The following is a 19,327-nucleotide window of genomic DNA, read 5'->3' as shown; positions in this document are numbered from 1 at the left end:
AATTGGATATATTAAAGTTTTTGTAAAGTTTTTGGAATTTGAGCTTTTCGAGCTTGAAGATTTGAGTTTGTGATGCGATTCTCATCCATATTATTTACTTTTCACAAAACATAATTATTCTTTTTCCTAAAATTGAAATATATTCTTATAAAAAAAAGAAAATATTTTTACATGGTATCGTTTTTATGACGATTGAATTATTTTCTGCGAAAGAGGAAGCCATATTACTTTATGTGCTATGGAAATTGTAAAGAAATAAAGTCAGCGATATTAGCGATTGCTATTAGATATTATTTTCACAGATTATTACATTATTACATTATTTTTATTATCTTCTTTATATAATAAATTAAGGATTAATCGGAAAGCTATTTTAAAATTAAAAAATCAGAAATTGCGTTTGAAAAATCCAAGATGGATGCGCGATCATCACGAAGTTTAATTCATATTTCACGTACAAGATGTCAGGTCGAGAGTTTTCACGAGTGACGTACCGGGACGTACCCTAACCTCAAATTTTTAACGATGCAAGCAAGAGGTTAGAGGTGGTTAGAGGTTTGCTATAAAACCAGCACAGATTGAAAGCACTTTAACTTAACCTTCGCCAACCGGTGGGAAACGAGTAAAAAAGAAAGGAAGGGAGAACCTGCTTCCAAAAATTCGTGATCGAATGGAAGGGTGAGTCCCTTTCAACGATAAACGCGTCAGTCAAAGCATCCGCGGCGAATAACGTTCTCGTCTCTCGCGATGAGCGTGCTCGTGCAGGGACTGGGTCGCTTGCGGGGTGCGTACCCGGCGCTGTTGAGGTTGAGGTTAGGCTGCGACAATTGCAACCGCCTGGATCGGGTGTTCAACGCCCTGCTGAAGCGTAAGCGCAGCAGCACCTCGAGCGCGGCGTGGATCGACCCTCGGGTCGTTAGGGCCCAGAGTTTCGTGGTCCCCGCAACCGTGACCAATAGAACTGTCAACGAGGACGGCGTCGAAATCAGTCCGGACAGGATCCCGGAGAACACGTACGCCCACAATCTCTTCCTGAGCTCGACGAAGTACGCGGGTATCGTGATGCGGCCGAGCACCACGTACGCTCACGTGACGAACAAGGAGGCCCTGGAGATCCTGGAGCAGGATTGGCGCTCGATGACGAGCGCCGAGACGGCGTCCGCCGTCAAAAAGCTGTCCTACAACGTTTGCCACAACGACGATGAAGAGAAGATCGATCCGTTCAAGTACGCGAAGCCCTTCAGCACGTTGAACACGCAAAACTTGACGGACGACGATCTGATGGTAATAATGAAGCACCTGGTACCGTTGAGAAGTCACATGGAGAAGTGTGATTTCTACAGTAATCTCTGCGGACGGATAGACAAAGAGTGCATAGTGCGTTTCTCGCGGCTGCCCAGAGAGAAGATGTTGTATCTCTGTGACGTGATGTATCAGATGGTGCCCAAGGTCTTTCAGCAATTCTATTCCCAATATATATGGAATTCCATTAGGCAACTAGGCAACAAACCTCATAAGCTTAGTCCTCAACAACTGGTCCAGATTCTGTTCTTTCTAAATATATACCGGAAGCCGCCTATAAACATGTACGAGCTTGAATTCCAATTGGAACGCTGCATGGAAGACTTGTCGATCAACGAGCTGGCTGTAGCGGCGTTGGGTTTCTTCAAGACCAGCACGAAAATCAGAAGCAAAGACCTCTTGAAGCGTATCATCCAGAGGACCATAGACGAAGTTGATATGCTGGAGACCGTGAGCATCGCGGGCATCATAAAATTAGTGCGGTAAGATAAATGCGATGTGCCGAGTACTCGCTAACTCGCAAATATCTATTTTTAATATTTCACTTTCAGATACAGCATGATGCTTACAGAGATCAAACCATTTGTAGAGTTACTGAAAGCTGTAACGCCATACGAGCCGCGTTACCAATTGATGTCTCTAGCGCATATTGCGCAGGCATGCGGAAGGGTCGCCGTGTACGACAAAGAGCTCATGGACCGAATAATCGGGAGGTAAATTTTATTCCTGCATTCGCTACTGCCATCGATATTCGTGGTAAATGATGCTGACGATTGATACAATTTCAGATTAAATAGGGAATTAAAAACCGCGAGGTTGAAGGAATTTGAAAGATTCTTTTATACTTTCTCTATTTTTAATATCGATTCGAAAACCAATGACGTCTACGAGAACGTGATCGAAGAATTAAGGGCCACTTGGGACACCACTCGAGCGGCCGAGATAGCAAAGTAATTTATTATCCAAACACGATTTTTTTTTAAGTTGCTTTATTTAAACTACAAATCGATATTTTTCGTTTTCTGCTTCTTAAAAAGTGAGAGTTCTATTTCAAAGATATTCACGAGATTTTTCCACGATAGGTTTCCACATGTAGCTTCACGTATTCTAGGATTTTTGACGACACAAAATGTATATCCTATAGACCTGATCAAACTCGTCATGGCGCCCGAACACGTGAACAAGACATGCTCTGGCAATTACCATCATCTCTCGCGTGAATATTGTATGCTGGATTACGGCCTTCGGGTGGAGGTACCCGAGTACGATGGCCCATTGCTTAAACCCAGTACAAGTAGTTTTCTAGAGAAGGTACGCAAAGAAATCGATCGCTTACGATCGAATGGTTTGTCACGTATCGTGTAAGTTCGATGAAAAATAATACGTATTAATAAATTTTATAATCCTAGAAATATTACGAATTGTATCTGAAGACCGGCTCGGCGGACTCGACTCGGGGAAATTTACTTTTCACGGACGTGCTGACAACATGCCAGGTATGTACATGTATTGTCGCATAAAGGATCATCTTTTTCTCTTTACGTGTATATTTTCTCTCATAAAGTTTTCTACCTTTTAACAGGAGTTGTTCAACACTACGTCGGACATATCGGTTGTTCGTGCGTTACCGCATTTTGTGACGCAAGACATTGTCTTCTGTATAGACGAGCAAAACCAGCTTGTACCATCAGAGACGTATTGGTCGCAGTTTGAATCGAGTGATATTAAATATGTGAACAAGCAGAATTCGAATATCAGGTGGATCGCCCTCGTCATGGGTCATCACGGATTATTGATAAGGAATTGTCTTACACCTACTGGATCCTTAGCCGCAAAAATGAGGCAATTATCCAAAATTGGCTACACGCCGATCATGGTAAGTTTTAGTGAGAAATAAATCAATCTGTGCTAAGAACGATAACGCAAAAATACAAAGCGCTATCTTTGTAATTTTCTGAACAAAAATACAAGTCTCGAGTTAAAAATTGATTCTACATTGATTAAATTCTACATATTATAAGCAATCTTGTTTTATTATTATTATTATTATTTTTTATTATATAATACAAATATAGTGATATTGTGTAATTTAGCTAACACAATTGGCGCTAATACTTGTAAAATTGGTTTGATGTTTTTAATTAGAATAATTTAAATAGTGTAATTATAACAGTAACGTAAGAAAGTTTTAATTCTTTTTGCAGATATCATATGTTTCTTGGGACGCACACAAATCACCGCAGGAGAAACGTAATTACATCAAAAAGCTTGTGTTTCGAGATAATGCGTTAAAACTGTCCAATATTGTATAATAGCGCGCAGAACACGTCGCAAATGGATATCTTGTACATCTTTTATTAGGAAAAATATTTCTTGTAATATAAAATATTTCTCATATTACATTATTGTCGGCGCGTATATACATCAATTTTCCTTATGTTTACAAATACAGGCGACATTGAAATCGCGCGAAGCACGATTCTACATATCGGTCGGAACAAATGCTTTCGTACGTAGGATATTTGTGGGGTATCAGGTCACGTAAGAACATGGAAATGTTGAAACAGATTTTTAGAAATAATTGCACATAACTTTCTTCGTGTATTCGACAGTGACGAACAGTGTCGCGGTCGCTGGTACCGTTCTGATTAAAGTCGGTGTCAATCCGTTATACAGCGCGCCGATGCCTTCTTGCCGCGCGATATCCTTGAAAACTATCAAAGCGGGCGTTCTCAAGTTCTGCACCTATTTCAAACAAAACACATTTTCGTTGTAAGAAACGAGAAATATTGAGAAACGTCTCTTTAGATCTACAGCTTTATTACGACACCCTCGGCTTTTCAGCGTCGAAGACGTACCTGTATCCTACTCTTAACGACGTCGGCTGGAAATATCGCTAGCCAGAGCATCGCGCCACCGACCGCACCAGCTACCATTGTCTTTTGCCAGCCAATATCATCGCTATTCTGACCCTTCGCAGCTAGCAGCTCCCTCGTGGCCTCGTAGCCGCCGAAGAAGAAAAAATAGCCTGGCATTTCGCGGGCTATCGTCGACGAGAGACCTGTAAACATTCCTTTTACACCTTGCTCTCTCAGAATCTGCCTCGTCAAACTCCACGGTCCTATGCGAGGTTGCTAAGGAATAACGGACGGTGTTACTAAAAAATTGCCATCGAAATATTTAAAACAACGTTCACCGGATTATTTACCGTGGATTTTTCCTTGCCAGTTGTCGCTTGCATCTGTTCAACTTCCCTCATAGCCTGTAGCTTGCACTTTATCAACTCCGTTGGGCACAACGTCAGCGAGGAAAAGAACGCGGCGAAGAAGCCGGCCCAGGCGTTGCTGAAGGAGCTGAGCTCCTTTACGCTCTGTACACCTATAAAAATAAAGAAGATTAAATTGGCTTAAAAATTAATAATCACATATAACCTTTTACTGGGAATCGGTAAGTTTTTTTTTAAATAAATGTTTGATATAATTGGATTCATTATAGTGAGTTATACCATCATAGTTCACGATTTACCTGATAAATGAGCGATTGCTTTTTGACAACCGCCGTATGCCGCGAACAACACCGAGTTCTCGGCTACATTGGCGACTACCGCCGGGATCGTTCCGGCGTACAAACCCCTTGCGATACCATCTGTCCTTAACGTACGCAGAAAACAATTTACCATGCCTTTGTACATTGACGGGAAGGTTTGCATCTTTACCTTTACCGTGTCCAACGGCTGGCCCACGTAGACAAGTGCTACACCGCCTATTAAATAGCAGTAGAATAATTTGCTTGTGTACGAAAACATATAGAGATTTTTATATAGTGTCCCAAAACGGTCTCGCAAAAATTATTACTCTACCGACAATTAACAAGTAATCTTTATCCGAAATATTTTTTCACATTTGATACGGTTGAAGTGCATTAAAACATATTTACTGTAACAGTAAACCGTTATCTTAATGTGAATTCTAGACTTGTTTACATAATTGATAATTAACATAGCGATATTAAATTTTTTGTAAGATTTTATCTGTCTATCAATAAGCGAAGATTTCTTGATAACGTTGGCGAATTGAACACGAGTATAAAACAATTTACAATTTTCTTGGAAAGATTGCGACTGTTTGCGAATCGTGCAAAAAAATATCAGATATATAATTTCTATAATAATGCAAAGTTTTTCGTTTTTCAGTGTTAGGAAATGTAAGAACGCGTCGTTAGTGATTAGAAATTTATACGATTTAGCTAGGTTTATCAGTCGGTATTTACATGAAAGATAACATTGCAGGACTGATACTACCGTTATCTTTTCCCATCGAATCTACTACAGACAAATGTACATATGTATTGTTTATCTAAATATTAAGTAGATTATAGAATTTCACGATAACCAGATAAACAACATTTGGCAATCAATTAATTACTGTGATAAATGCAAGTTGCAGCCAAATGATTAATTTCAGATGTGTCAACGCGAGAGAGAGAGAGAGAGAGAGAGAGAGAGAGAGAGAGAGAGAGAGACAGATAATCCACGTTTTATACATATATTTGTTAACGTTGAAAATGTTAATATAAATTTTAGATAACTTCCTCCTCTGAGAAACAAAGTTTCCAAAAGTTCTCATTAAGTTTCGAAACTTTTTTATTCTTATACTTTACAAAATCTTCCATCTTTACGTCAATCAATTCTATAATTAAGCATCTTTTTTTTAAGACATTCACGACTTTGTTCCTCTCAAGCATGACGCAATTTCCACTTGTCAGTCTAAACTATTTTGTTAGCATCACTGGAACAATCGATCTTTCGTTGTTTAACACATCGAGAGGAAGATTAGGGGTTCGACTTCGACCAAACTTCCGATCGACCCAATTAATTCGACCAGATTATTGCACCAAAATTTCGAACTATTTAATTCGTCATCCTAAATCTTTTTCTTCGCGTCTTTATATCAATGCAAAAGAATTAAATAAACAAAGAATTTATAATTTTTTTTTAGTAGGAAATTATAACTTGCACGTATTGCATGTTACTTGGTATTTGCTGGGGCTTTGCTCAAGTTAATCGCTGATTAAGCTAATCACTCTAATCAGAGCTTGGTCGGAGTCGCTCCGAATTAGGAACTTAACGAATTATGTATGTTTCTCTATCAATGTAAATTATTAACTTTATATAATTTCGGTTTAATTTACTCTTATCCTTTTCTAATTCTTAGAATTTAGAAACATATATAAGAAGTGAGTTAAACCGAAATTAAAGTTAATTTACATTGCTTAAGTAATTGAAGAACAATTGAAAAATAAGATATGTTACGGACCCTTAATTATTGATACACAGTAATGCCATAACTAGCCTGCGTTGCGCCCGGTGCGAGCTCGACATTTTGCGGTCTCCCCTTCTTCCAAATACTTTTAATAAAAAAAAAAATTAATATAAAACTTTAAAAAAGAAAACAATCGCACAAAATATAAAATTAAATGTTATCTAGCATAAAAAATAATGAATATAAATAAACATTAGAAATGCATTTAGAAATTTTGCAGCAGACAGTTCTGCCGGTCGAATTAATTGCCGTTTAAGTTAGTCGGGTTTCGGTCGAAGTCTTGAATACTATCCGAGCTATCTCGGCAGTAGGATCGGGGATCGTAAACGGAGAAATATCGGGAACCGCGCCGACCGCGCGTGGCAGACAGCCGGAGACGTTTACCGAGCGAACCGGCCAGGAAATCGATCGCGCCGTCCTTGACGCTTCCGCGGCCGCGTTCCGTCGACACGTGGACCACTTCCGCGCCGATCGGCCCGGCGACGCTGCTTGTCGTCATCGTCCGGGAGGGAAATTTCTTCGGCGCGGCCACGTGCTCTCGTCTTGAGCACGATAAAACAGACGCGATCGCCAGCCAGCAGCCGCGCGCAACGAGGCCAACGAGCGATACTGACGAATCGAGCGTCTCGCAAAGCGATATATAACGTATGTATCTCTGTGGAAAAGAAGCTATTGATATCGTCGCCCTGTCGTTCACGTCTTGTCTTCAACGAGCAGGCTCGGCTCGAGAAATCGTCGGACCCTCAGAAATCCCTGAAAGAATTTCCGTGATTTCGTCAAATCTCACATTTTATTCTCGTTTCGACGAGAGAGAGAGAGAGAGAGAGAGAGAGAGAGAGAGAGAGAGAGAGAGAGAGAGAGAGAGAATTATTGCGCCTTTACATTTTAGTATAGAAAAAAATAGAGTTGCAATAAAACTACTGCTATATTATACAGTTTAAAAAAAATAATAAAATATTTTTAATATAGCAAATAAATACATAATATAGATTAAAATAAAATTTAAAATTCTTGAAAAGAGAGAGAGAGAGAGAAGAATGAATTTGTGTTTCTCGAAGAACGAATGGGAAATATACGAGAAGGCGCGAGAGAGATCGAAAACGACGAAAACTGCTAAGATCAGCGTGTAAATCGGGCCCAGTTCACCGCACGCGCGGTGAATACCAGTAACAGTGAAGTAGCTAATATACAAGAAAAAGATGTGTGTACATACCGTACATAATTAAAATAGCCTGTACATATAAAAATTTTTGAATTTAAGAAAATAGTAAAAAATATGTTTATTCACAGCTATACATACATAATTATAAAAAGTTTAATAATCTGTAGTCAATAATAAAATTAAAGATACACTGAGAAAAAGAGAAAAGAATACTGAAATAATATATATGTCAAATAAAACATATGATGACTCAAAATAAGGTTTTATTTGGCAAAAATATTCAAGAATTACCAGCGTACCCTCCATTTCCTACAGGATGAGGAGTTAATCATCCTTTAAAAATATTTTCATCCAGCTAAACATTCTAAAATTTTCTAATTCTACTTTTCTTAATAGCTCCTTTACCGATCAGAATCCATCACGCACAAATTTAAATAAATGTTACACTTACCTAATATTTAATCTATTTTCCTTCGACGATCGTGACAACGCTGCAACGTCAAGATTTTCGCGCTCATTAATCCCATCATTGATACGTCACTGTTTCGCTACTCCTATCGCCGCGCATGCGCTAAAAATCTGGCCCAGGATACGCGGCGGGTCGCCACGAAGACGCAGGGCCAGCGTCCCGCAATCATAAAAAGTCCCTAGACAAACATAACGGCTCGAATCCCTAAACTATGGAGCGACGCGGATGATTTCGCGGCCGTCAGCGGAATCCTGAGTCCCGTCGATCCGCGATCGTTTCACGCGGGACGGTAGATCGCGCCGATCGCGGTAGATCGGATTTCCGCGAGATCGTGTTCGTACAACGACGAGCGGGAGCGTCGCGACACTCGCGACGCGAGGAGAGGAGAAAAAGAAAAACGGAAAAGAAATCGCCAGGGCGTCGCGGATCGCGGCCTGGTTCGCGGGCAGTTCCGGGTAGCGGAGAGACGCGCCCCCCCCCCCCCCCGACGGACTCGACGTCGCGACTCGCGACATCCCAATCCCAATACATATGAATTCGCTTCGCGGCCGCGATTGACATCCGACTTCTCTTTCTTCTACTTTTCTCTATTTCTGTCTAATCTCTCTCTCTCTCTCTCTTCCCCCCCTCGTTTCTCGCACGAGGAAACGAAAGCGGAGTCGAGAGCGCGTCGTCGCCGTCGCCGTCGCCGTCGTCGGAGACCGGAGCCGGAGTCGCGCGGCCGACGGCTCCGTCGCTCGTCGTCGAGTCGCGACTCGCGAGAGCGCACACACCGAGAGCCGAGAGTGGGCACCGTGCGAACGCGGAGAACGCATCGCGCGTTCGCGTTGTTGCGTACGCACACACGCCACGGACCGGGCACCGGGCACGGGCAGTGGGCACAGGGTACTTAGAGGCCGCGGAGGGAAAGTGCGCGCTGTCCGTCGGTCGCGGTCTCGGCGTCTCGCGTCGCGTCGCGCTGTGTGCCGCCGCCGTGCCGCGTGCCGTGGCGATCCTCCCGAGCCTCCTCGTTCGGATACTGCCCAGCCATGATAGCTACCGCGAGCGCGTCTCCGCCGCGACGCGAGAGGCACGTCGCCGCGCCGCTCTAGCTTTAGGGGCCCGACCGACCGCAAGATGCGAGAGGTTCGTTCTCGGGAGAGCATCCTCGCGGTAAGTAACGGCGTCGTCCTCGTCGTCGTCGACGACGACGACGGGTCACCCCGCGTCGTCTTGAAGAAAAAAAAAGACGGAAAGAACATCGCACGGCTAGTACGCCTGGCCTCAGTGGCCTCCTCTTCCGCCCCCGCCATTAGTCCCGTGTTCTCGCGTACGGCGTTCCGTCGCGCCGTCGACGTTCTCGGGCTTCTCGGACGACGGCGGCGGGCGGCGTCCTCCTCCGAGAGGAAGAGGACCGTTATGCCGACGCGCGCCCGCAAGGCGGTCCACCCGTAGCAGCCCATAGGCCGCCACCGCCGCCGCCGCCGCCGCCGTTGCCGTGTCCCGTCCTGGTCGATACGAAGGGACCCGACGAAGGCCTCGTCTCGTCCGTGGCGGTGACTTCCGAGGGGGGGGGGGGATCTTCCAAAACCCCGATGCTCCGAGCGCGAGGCGACGCCGTTGTCGCCGCCGCGGGGGATCGTTCGGCAGGACGGCGTGTTTAAAGAACCCACCCGCGACGGGGACACTCGAGCATCGGTGAACATTCCCCCCCCCCCGCCCTCCTCCCATCTTCCTCGACGTGGTGGCGCGCGGTGGAGTTTCGGTGGGTTTGGTTCGCCCCCGCGGAGGTTCAGGTTCAGGTTCAGGTTCAGGGTCAGGTTCGGGTCCGGGTGGCGCGCGAGGGTGGCCCCTCGCCCTCCCGTTCGCCGAGGGAAGCAACGTGGACGCGGCGCAGCGTCGCGAGGGGGAACTCGGGCGTGTGCGTTTAAAGGGCGGAGGGGGCGGCGGGGAGGGGAAACGGGAAAGGGATACAGGGTCGCTCTCGGTGAGCCGTGCGGTGTTTTTGACACCTGAGTAACAGCTGAGTAGGTTACGGCTAGGCGAGGCGAGATGTTCGTTCCCTTCGAGAAACGTCGCTAGATCGCTCCGGAGTGACCGGAGTCCGGGTAGGGGGGACGGAGGGGGGAACCGGACAATGCCGCGCGTCCGTATGGCGTAGCGTCTCGGATCCTATACTTACGTTCCGTTTCTCGCTCGTGTGGACTTATAGGGAGTCGTTCATAGGCTCCGAGATTCTAATGGCGTTTTGCTAAAGTCGGTTTGCTCGCTCCGGAAAGTCGCGCGGAACGCGGAACAATAGCGATGCAGGTGCACCGCCGAGCCTGACGTCCCAGTAGAGCTTGATCTGGGGTACATTAACCTTCGATATGTTAAAAATGCAAGGATGCATCGAATGTGCATTAACCTTAAATCCGCTTGGGGAAAATCTGCTTAACCTATTAATGCGGTTAATTAGGGGAAGGGAAAAAGTCTCTTTCTCGCGCAGAAGCGCCCTCTTTTTTTTCGTCATCATGTTTCATTGTATTTGATTGTATTGTCTTTCTTTTCCAGTGAAAGTCAGCGTCGCAGAATGGTGGTGGACTACTGCGAGTCGATTCAGGCCTCGGCAACTGCAGTGAGAAAGCAGGAGCGAAGGTTAGGTGGCACGGTGGGTGGTGCTGCAAAGATGCAGCCCAACAGCGGTGGAGGATGTGGCATGACACCCAAAGAGCTCTCCGACAATGACGACCTGGCTACGTCCCTCGTGCTGGATCCCTACCTAGGATTTACCACCCATAAGATGAACATCAGGTACTGGCGTTCGACCGATTCGATGTACAAACGGTACAAGTTATCCAACTTATTTGCTAAAATTCCATTCCGTCTGACAGGTACAGGCCGTTAAAGGCGAACAAGGAAGAGCTGCGAAAGATCATTCGTGAATTTAAAGAAACTCAAAATTACGAGAAGGCGTACAAGAAGTTGATGGGTGGTGATTGGGGCGCGCGGCTACCTCACACAAAGTCCAAACAGCAGCAAATCAATCTGGAGAATCACGTAAGTTATTCCACACATTGACAGATGCACGTTGATGCCGCTTTCAAATCGCATTGTTTTATTTTAGCGATAAACTTGCATCACTTTTTGATACGAGCAATAAATCGCGTGTGTGTAATAGTTATTGATTTTTACAGATCAAACGATACCTGCGAGTTTTCGATAAGGACTCCGGCTTTGCCATAGCGCCGTGCTACAGATACAGCTTAGAGGGACAAAAGGGTGCTAAGATATGCGCCACCCGTAAATGGATGAAACATGACAAAATTTCCTGCCTTGTCGGTTGTATAGCGGAGCTTAGTGAGAAGGTTTGAGCTTTGCAAAGTGTATAAAAAAGAAAAATTGATGGAATTTTTCTCATTTCAACACATTTTCTCTTTTCTCATTTTTTTCCCATTTAATACATATTATCTTTATTTATTGTTGTATGCCTTTAGGAGGAAGCTGCGTTGCTGCATCCTGGGAAAAATGACTTCTCTGTGATGTTTAGTTGTCGAAAGAATTGCGCTCAATTGTGGTTGGGACCAGCCGCATACATAAATCATGACTGTAGAGCGAACTGCAAGGTAAATAATGGACACTCGACGAAATTCGAACGTGATTGCGTAAGAATTATTATGTAAACGCGAGAGTTATTATTTCCGCAGTTTGTGCCGACGGGAAGAGACACGGCGTGCGTCAAGGTGTTGCGCGATATCGAGGTGGGCGAGGAAATCACCTGCTTCTACGGGGAGGATTTCTTCGGCGATGGCAACTGTTACTGCGAGTGCGAGACCTGCGAGAGGCGAGGGACCGGCGCATTCGCGAGCCAGAAGCCGGGCGAGGAGCTATCGTCTGGTACGCTACACGCGACATTTGAGGCACAAAGGCCGTTTGTCAGCTTCGTTCACTTATCTTCTCTTTTTTTTTCTATTTTCGTAGGTTATCGTTTGAGGGAAACGGATAATCGAATCAATCGAACTAAACATCGGCAGCAGCCATTGAACAGGAACAAACAGCAAGTCGATACCGCTCTCACCGAGCGAAACACCGTTCTGGTCGTAAATGCGGCGGTTGCGCCGCAGTCTCTCAGCATGAAGGAGCTACGACGCAAAGGGATTACAAAGTACGACGCCGAGCTGATCGCGCAAGGCTGCCGTTTCTCCGACATCAATCAGCAGCAACCGGCGATCAACAACGGCGAGAATATGCTGCAAACTCGTCCCTCTGCAATCGCGACTTCCGTCACGAGGAGTCTCCGTAATAAACAGATGTGCAAGTTTGACGGCAATACTGGTGACGGAAGTATCATCAAGAATACTCAGTCGCTCAGAGCGTCCAGGTAGCTTATTATTAGGCTCTTGCGCGCGATTAAATATTTTGCTTCTATTAATTTAATTGTAAATTAATTTTTTCTTCTTGTCTGTAAACACTGAAGTATAATAAATTCTAATTTTAAATTAATTTTTATTTTTTATTTTGTAGACTTCACAAGAGAACGGAGTCGAAAAAAGGGAAAGTCGGGGTGAAGTCCGCGTCGTCCTGTCTCAGTAATCCCGCTGTGAAAGACACGAAAGTGGCGGATATCGGTCATCGAAAGGAGGATTCCGACAGACCGGTGCACAAGGAGAATTTGTATTCGCAATTACAAAAGCATCATCTGCCAAACGCATCGGAAATGGACCATGGTTTTTGCATGGAGCAGCCGCGACAGCGCACCGTGGCGGAGGAATCGAACGAAAATGCCTATCCGCTGCGACTGATGGAGGTAGAGGACACTGGTGAATCGAACGGTGATGGCGACTCCGCGGAGGATGAACGGGGAATACCGGATCTCATCGCGGAAGTCGATCCCGAGACAGTAGATAACGTTAATTCTTCCAGTTACAAAAAGGGACATTATAGTACAAATGCCTGTGATTCAATCCGATTAAGTTCCACGTCTCAAACTTATGTACAACGTTTACATACCGCGGAATTTATTCCCGAGGATACGAACTGTCGCTCGAGGGGCTACCATCACTCGTCGCCTATGCGGCACAAGGAAGCCGTGAACGATCCTTGTGGCGCGGCTGAGCAGGTGAATTGCGTTAACAAACGTTCCAAGTCCAATAGCAATCGGCTTTCTTCGACGGACGAGCAAGACGATCGCAAGACGCCGAACGAGGAGTCGTCTTACGAGTTTGAGGACGATGATTCGTCGCCGCCGCCAATCGAACAAAAGAAAATGTTGCGGCCTGATTTTCGAGAGAATGACATCTTACACGAGACGAGTTCTCGATCGGATGACGAATGTTGCGATATAAACTCCGCGAAAGTAATCGTGGTGCAGAAATACGATGTGGAGAAAGAAGAGGAAAGTGAAGGTTGCGAGAGTCCGATCACCGTCGACGCGTCGGCGGCGAATCACTCGGACAGTGTCGAATTTTGTGGATTTAATTCGGAGGGAGTTGTAGAGGCAGAAGTTGAGAACGATTTAAAATGTTACAGTAGTACAGTTTCGAATCAGGAAGAAGAAGAAGAAGAAGAAGAGGGCGTCGTAACAAAAAGTGATGCGTATGTCGAGCCTGGCATTAGATCCGGAATGACGACGTTATGCGCGACGGAGATGGACTCCAGAATAAATATTACGGAAGGAAATAACACGACGGTCTTCAGTAACGTACAGATCACGAACTATAATAGCGATTTAACCGGCTATATGAATTTAGAGGACAATCGCCATTCTGCGTTAAAGAGATCGACATCCAGGCGGAAAGATCACGCCTTCGACGCGTCCTCGAAGTCGTCTCGCAAGTTGCAGAAGAGACTTTCGAACGCCAAGTCCAAGTTTGGGATTTTGATGGAGAGTATGCAGGACGATTCGAAGAGTCACGGTAAGGGCAAGAGCAAGAATAAATCTACCAAGAGTCACAGGAGGGATCGGCAGAGATCGGCGACGGCCGAGATAGGGGAGGCCGACGATGATTCGGGCATCCAGGGCGATATCTACGAGTTCAGCGAAAAGGAGAGCAACTTGGAAGATATCGGTATACTGTCCATAATAAGACGCGGCAAGCACGAATCTCGTCACGCGTCTTCCGCTTCGATAGCGGTATCGCCTGTGCAAGAGATGCAGTGCAATGACGAGTACAATAAAGCCGAGCCGCCAGTGCTGGTCCGGGAGGAACCGTGGCCTCCGACCGTAGCACAGAGCGAACATGGCGCAGAATCCAATAGTGTTCAGTCAAGAGGAAACTGTGATGTTGCAGTGAGCTTGGAACGGTAAATATGCAATGAATATATGAAGTTATTTTTATCATTTAGAACACAAGCGTGAACCAAATCTATAAATATTTTTCGCGAGAGATTTTATAAAGTTACTTTATAAATTTTTTTTTTCTAAACCGGAGGGATCTTCTTTCAGGTTGACAGCCTACGAGAGCAATGGTAGCGCGCGAAAATCAAGCACAACCCCGTCCGAGTGCCGATGGCGAACGAGCAATTCCAGTGATTGTCGAGTTTGTCCTGTCACGCCGGAGAGGACCGGCGGTCGGCTGAAGCTGACGCTGCGCATGAAGCGGTCGCCCGTGCTGGACGACATAGCCGAGTCCGGCACCAGCGGCATGAGCGAGGACAGCTACGAGCCGGAGTACGAGGTGCTGCGCGTCGAGGGATTGGAGAGGCGCAAACGCCGGAAGAAGCACAAGAGCAGGGACCGTGAGAGACGGCATAAGAAGTCGCGCGAATTGAATCTCGATCCGCCGCCGCCGCCTATGAAAAGATTACGCTTGATCCTCGGCAACGAGACACGTACCATCGATCTAACGCATTCTTAACAGCTATAATTCCACCTGTCCCTCGCCCCCGCTCCCTCGACTTGCCCCCCTCCCCTTTTCTCTCCATCGTTCATGACGCGCGTGTAATATCGATTTCATTACGATATATATAGACTATCTTTTTAAACATAATTAAAAAAACGAAAGATCATTCAGGAAGTTAAGCCTCCTCGTCCTACGACATGTGACAGCAAGTTCATATCGAACTTGAAGATACTTTTCACGATCAAACTTGATTTATAGTGATAGAACTAGCATAGCCACATTTTCTCCCTATCTTTCTCATTCTCTTTCTCATTCTCATTCTCATTCTCTCTCATCTCTCTGTCTCTCTTGTAGTCCACGTTATTTAAATCTTTCAGCAGTATATGTCTTATTCTTATAACAACAACGAATCTCTGAGGGCCTATCGAGATATCGTAAGCGAGAAAACGTGTAAGAAGAAGCTTTAGGTACGCGCACCTACATATTTCTCCCATGTAGAATTAAATTAAATACCGCGTACAAAATCAGAGCCATAGTACGTGAATACTTATCCAAGCGTCATACAGTTCTATAGATTAATAAAGTGCTCTAGCGTACTAAAGAGATAATTCTACTTAACGATTCAATTGGAGTCAAATCGAGCATATTGTTTTTCGAAATTTTTGCTATCCTTAAAGGATATCAGATTGCATGATTTCCGAAAGGTCTCTTTCCTTTTTCTTGTATTTCTTTTCTTCCAGCTAATCCGTTTCTCGACAAATTGTATACGCAATACATTGTATCAACCTCGTACTTCGTGAGATAAGCATAGTCAAGTTGAATCTTACAAATTGTATCTCTTCTCGTGGAATCGTTTCTTAAAAAAAAAAAATTATTGCTGCTTTCCATGGTACTCCGGAACGGAGAAGGACGTAGGAGGAGGATCCCTATACTTATACTATGTATAATAATAATTATCTAACTGACTAAAAGGAAATTTGAGCTAAATATTAGTTAGCACTTATAATCACTATTCTCGAACGAAAGGTCAAAAATATCATGTGGAGAACCTTGTAAATATTGCTTATACATATATTGTAAGAGGTTTATATATATATTACCATATATATATATATACATATATTCTGTATTTCGGTGTATTACAATGTCTTTCGATGCGAGGTGCAGGCAGGCACCGCATTGCATATACCATTGTATACGGAACGCACCGATCACGCGATACTGTAGTAACGAAATATTAATAAGAAAGAGGGTTTCATTTGCGGCAACGTTTTCGTTATATTACGCGCCGTTTAGAATCAGAATGTCCACAACGCAAATGAGGGGACGAAACGCGCCTTTGCGCATAAGAGATCACCATCTGTTCCACATCGCTTCTATGTTCGCGGACGAAAGTGTGATATACGTGAGGGTTGGAGAAGCGAAATTTGCGTTACTCGAAATTTTTTCGATATTAAATTAGAGCGCAATTTTATTCTGCAACAGATATAAACCAGATATTTTTTTTCTAATCCAATAACGAAGAAAATGCAGAATACAAGTTTCGCTTCTGTCGAGTTGGAAGGAGAGTAATATTGTTATTTCAAAAGTTTCGGTAAAGAAATTAGGCTTTTTGGATGATAATTCAATTGAGATTGATCTCCAGCGTTTAAGAAAATTATTACAAAGCAATATTACTTTATCTCCAATCCTGTCATCCAGTTTCTCACGTTGTTAGAACACACAATAGAAATCATTGAGATTTTAAAAATTTTTTAAATGTGATATCGCGTAAGTTTGAAAGAAGTTCCGTATGAAGTAAAAGTTATGCGACGCACACGCAATATTTGTTCATTGTACGCCGAGATTCAGTTAAAATTCTTCGATTTTACTTGACAAATGGGCCGTTACTGTTCAATGCCGTCAATGTCCAACGCCGATCATTTGGTGTTTTTAATATGCAAATTATACACGATTAACAAATAATAATAAAAAAATTCTCGTTACGTTCCGAGCGAGCTATAGAGAAACGACTTTGCATTGTGTCGTATATAGCAATGAAAAACTCATACTGCATAGAATACAATAGGTTTATTGATTTTTTTTCAAAAGAAAATTGTTTGAATGCTCTAAGCTGCCATGCAGAATTATAGAAAAATTATTTATATATTAATTATTTATTGCACATTTTTTTAATAATAATAGATTAGTTATACGAGGATGATAAAAATGCATGGTAATTAAATTAAATTCAATTAATATTAGCCATTTTAATTGTTGCTTTCTCAATTAATGTTTACTATTTCACCAAATTTCTGAATGCAATCCTCCCCGAATCGAGCCCTTTTTTCTTATGAAAAGAAAAGAGGGAACTGTATATAGTTGTGATATTCATAAATCCTACAAAAGAGATATTAATCTTACTCCTTTTTTACTTACACGTTATATAGATATATAGAGAAAATAAATTCTAAAAAAAAAAAAAAAAAAAATTCATTCCAAGTCGTAATTTTTTTAATGGACAGCATACAGGATCGATTGCACCGTAGCATTAATTAATTAGCTACTGCTTAGGTCATTCCGAATTCTAACTCTGGCACATAGAAATAAAATTTGACCGGAAAATATGAACTCGTGGAACATTAACCGACAGCAATTGATAAGAGTATTAATAAGAGATATTGATGGATTCGATTTTATAATTAATAATTAGTATACTAATTGACTATAATTCGTAACCAAATCGATCAACAAAATTTAACAGCGAATAAAAAGAAATGCGTTTACTTTAAACTTTTTGATTCTCGATTAAAATAATTATTTGTATTATATGTAATTGATTCCTATCGCATTAAAATTAAAGATAATTAGACACCTTTTCATCGTTTAAAGATCACTTGAAACTAAAAAGGTCGAAGATATATGTAATACGAATTCATAGTTATTATCACATAATAAGCGCGATATAATTCGAGGACTATTCGCCGGCGCAGCTTTGCCGTGTAATCATAATGATCCTTTGTCAACGCTGCGTGATCGTAGCGGCCCATTTCGAGAACGAGAGATTTTCATTTGACTTTGTCCCTTTACTCGCGATTTGTACAGCAATTGTACAGCCAGTCGTTACGCGATCGACTCGAAGCGTTTTCTTAAGGGAAGAAAATGAAGGAGAAAGGGAACGGGACATTCCCCGAATTTACGAGAGGGAAATTTCTCGAAGTGTTTCTTCTATTCGCAACAACAGTTTTGCGTCGCAACATTATTTCCCGAATCAGCGATGTCATTTTCTTCGTTTTTCCCCTTTAGACCGTCGCACGCGTCGACGCTTTCTCCCTCATTCGTTATCGGCAGAATTTTTGTCTCACTGCCATTAGAAGAATGATGCTGATTCGTACGTTTCGATTAATCGCGAGAGTGTGAGGAGTGTAAGAAAAATCATAAGTCGCATCCCCCGCGCTGCAAACGATCATTGTTATTAGATGAATTTCGTGTGTGAATCATTGCGAATCGAGGAGGACGATATTTTGCGAGTCTCTCTTCCGAGAGCCGCCCGGCGAAGTAGAAAGAAGAAAAAAAGACAGGAAGGGAAGAAACGAATTTCTTTTTTTTCTCGTAGAAGACTCGCGACCGCGCGCGGCGCGTACATTGTAATTATACATATTATCTTATTATATTTGTTGAGCGACAGATATATAGAAATGTACATTGTCATTATTATTTTCTACGGATTAAGGAACCATAATAAATGAATCGCATAAACGTAATTATGGTTTTTCTCAATTCTTTCAATCTCTATCTTGGTTTTTTTTTCTCTTTCAAAGAAAATATTTGAAAAGCGCCGGCCTTTTCCACTGTAATTGATCTTCTTTTTCCAAGATTAAATGAGAGATTTAAATGAAAGATTGAACCTAGTACAAATCAGATTTCGCATTTTAAACCTTTATAACTATTTCTTCAAGTCTATTCAAATTTTGCGCCTTACAGATAAAGTAAGTAGTAACTTTATGAATGGTTGGTGAAATTAATAGTATTTTACCCAAAAAGTGTAAATTTTTAATCGAATTTGGATCCAATTATTTATTTCAACGTTTTACAGAAACACATATACTCTTTACAATGAAATCCATATAATGAAAACAAATTTTAAACTATTTCATAAAGATGAAACAATATTTATTTCGATATTGTACATTATTGCTTCTCGGTTTCTATTTATCTCAAATTTTGTGGTCTATGCCTGAATTAATTGAGAATCATTATTTTCGTAATCATAGTTGTCAGCAATCATATGAAC

The 19,327-nt window shown here is 42.9% G+C and overlaps 3 protein-coding genes across 6 annotated transcripts; 2 read left to right on the top strand and 1 right to left on the bottom strand.

The window, feature by feature from the left end:
* The first annotated feature begins 495 nt into the window (after window positions 1–495).
* Window positions 496–3,702, top strand: LOC143901261 (uncharacterized). Its single transcript, XM_077413392.1, has 7 exons — window positions 496–1,784; window positions 1,854–2,015; window positions 2,091–2,252; window positions 2,385–2,613; window positions 2,712–2,798; window positions 2,885–3,178; window positions 3,507–3,702. Exons 1-7 carry the CDS (start codon window positions 748–750, stop codon window positions 3,612–3,614), a joined length of 2,079 nt encoding a protein of 692 aa, XP_077269518.1. The 5' UTR covers window positions 496–747; the 3' UTR covers window positions 3,615–3,702.
* Window positions 3,642–8,735, bottom strand: LOC143901262 (mitochondrial ornithine transporter 1). 2 transcript variants are annotated; one of them, XM_077413393.1, is made up of 6 exons: window positions 8,237–8,734; window positions 7,008–7,376; window positions 4,828–5,064; window positions 4,511–4,680; window positions 4,161–4,436; window positions 3,642–4,047 (listed from the first exon to the last, which is right to left on the bottom strand). In XM_077413393.1, exons 2-6 carry the CDS (start codon window positions 7,120–7,122, stop codon window positions 3,874–3,876), a joined length of 972 nt encoding a protein of 323 aa, XP_077269519.1. In that variant the 5' UTR covers window positions 7,123–7,376; window positions 8,237–8,734; the 3' UTR covers window positions 3,642–3,873. The 2 variants fall into 2 exon arrangements, with proteins under 2 accessions (XP_077269519.1, XP_077269520.1); XM_077413394.1 differs by lacking the exon at window positions 7,008–7,376 and having other exon boundaries at window positions 8,237–8,735.
* Window positions 8,736–9,270: 535 nt separating this feature from the next.
* On the top strand, window positions 9,271–18,797 carry Hmt4-20 (Histone methyltransferase 4-20). 3 transcript variants are annotated; one of them, XM_077413389.1, is made up of 9 exons: window positions 9,271–9,406; window positions 10,787–11,026; window positions 11,107–11,272; window positions 11,410–11,580; window positions 11,710–11,838; window positions 11,920–12,109; window positions 12,194–12,593; window positions 12,737–14,515; window positions 14,658–18,797. In XM_077413389.1, exons 2-9 carry the CDS (start codon window positions 10,806–10,808, stop codon window positions 15,067–15,069), a joined length of 3,468 nt encoding a protein of 1,155 aa, XP_077269515.1. In that variant the 5' UTR covers window positions 9,271–9,406; window positions 10,787–10,805; the 3' UTR covers window positions 15,070–18,797. The 3 variants fall into 3 exon arrangements, with proteins under 3 accessions (XP_077269515.1, XP_077269517.1, XP_077269516.1); XM_077413391.1 differs by lacking the exon at window positions 9,271–9,406 and adding an exon at window positions 9,902–9,998; XM_077413390.1 differs by lacking the exon at window positions 9,271–9,406 and adding an exon at window positions 10,233–10,585.
* The last annotated feature ends 530 nt before the right edge of the window (window positions 18,798–19,327 follow it).

Source organism: Temnothorax americanus, unplaced genomic scaffold (genome assembly GCF_048541705.1).
Source record: "Temnothorax americanus isolate GAGA-0224 unplaced genomic scaffold, ASM4854170v1 Scaffold33, whole genome shotgun sequence".
NCBI classification, from domain to species: Eukaryota; Metazoa; Arthropoda; class Insecta; order Hymenoptera; family Formicidae; genus Temnothorax; species Temnothorax americanus.
This window is presented reverse-complemented; position numbering and strand designations above follow the sequence as displayed.

Excerpts from the sequence above, each read along its gene's own strand:
- LOC143901261 (XM_077413392.1), top strand. The coding sequence starts at position 748 with ATGAGCGTGCTCGTGCAGGGACTGGGTCGCTTGCGGGGTGCGTACCCG. Across the intron at positions 2,253-2,384 it reads CGAGCGGCCGAGATAGCAAA|GTTTCCACATGTAGCTTCAC; the intron begins GTAATTTATTAT and ends TTTCCACGATAG. Across the intron at positions 2,799-2,884 it reads ACGTGCTGACAACATGCCAG|GAGTTGTTCAACACTACGTC; the intron begins GTATGTACATGT and ends ACCTTTTAACAG.
- LOC143901262 (XM_077413393.1), bottom strand. The coding sequence starts at position 7,122 with ATGACGACAAGCAGCGTCGCCGGGCCGATCGGCGCGGAAGTGGTCCAC. Across the intron at positions 4,681-4,827 it reads AGCAATCGCTCATTTATCAG|GTGTACAGAGCGTAAAGGAG; the intron begins GTAAATCGTGAA and ends TTATTTTTATAG. Across the intron at positions 4,437-4,510 it reads CTGGCAAGGAAAAATCCACG|CAACCTCGCATAGGACCGTG; the intron begins GTAAATAATCCG and ends GTTATTCCTTAG.
- Hmt4-20 (XM_077413389.1), top strand. The coding sequence starts at position 10,806 with ATGGTGGTGGACTACTGCGAGTCGATTCAGGCCTCGGCAACTGCAGTG. Across the intron at positions 11,273-11,409 it reads AAATCAATCTGGAGAATCAC|ATCAAACGATACCTGCGAGT; the intron begins GTAAGTTATTCC and ends TGATTTTTACAG. Across the intron at positions 12,110-12,193 it reads GGGCGAGGAGCTATCGTCTG|GTTATCGTTTGAGGGAAACG; the intron begins GTACGCTACACG and ends CTATTTTCGTAG.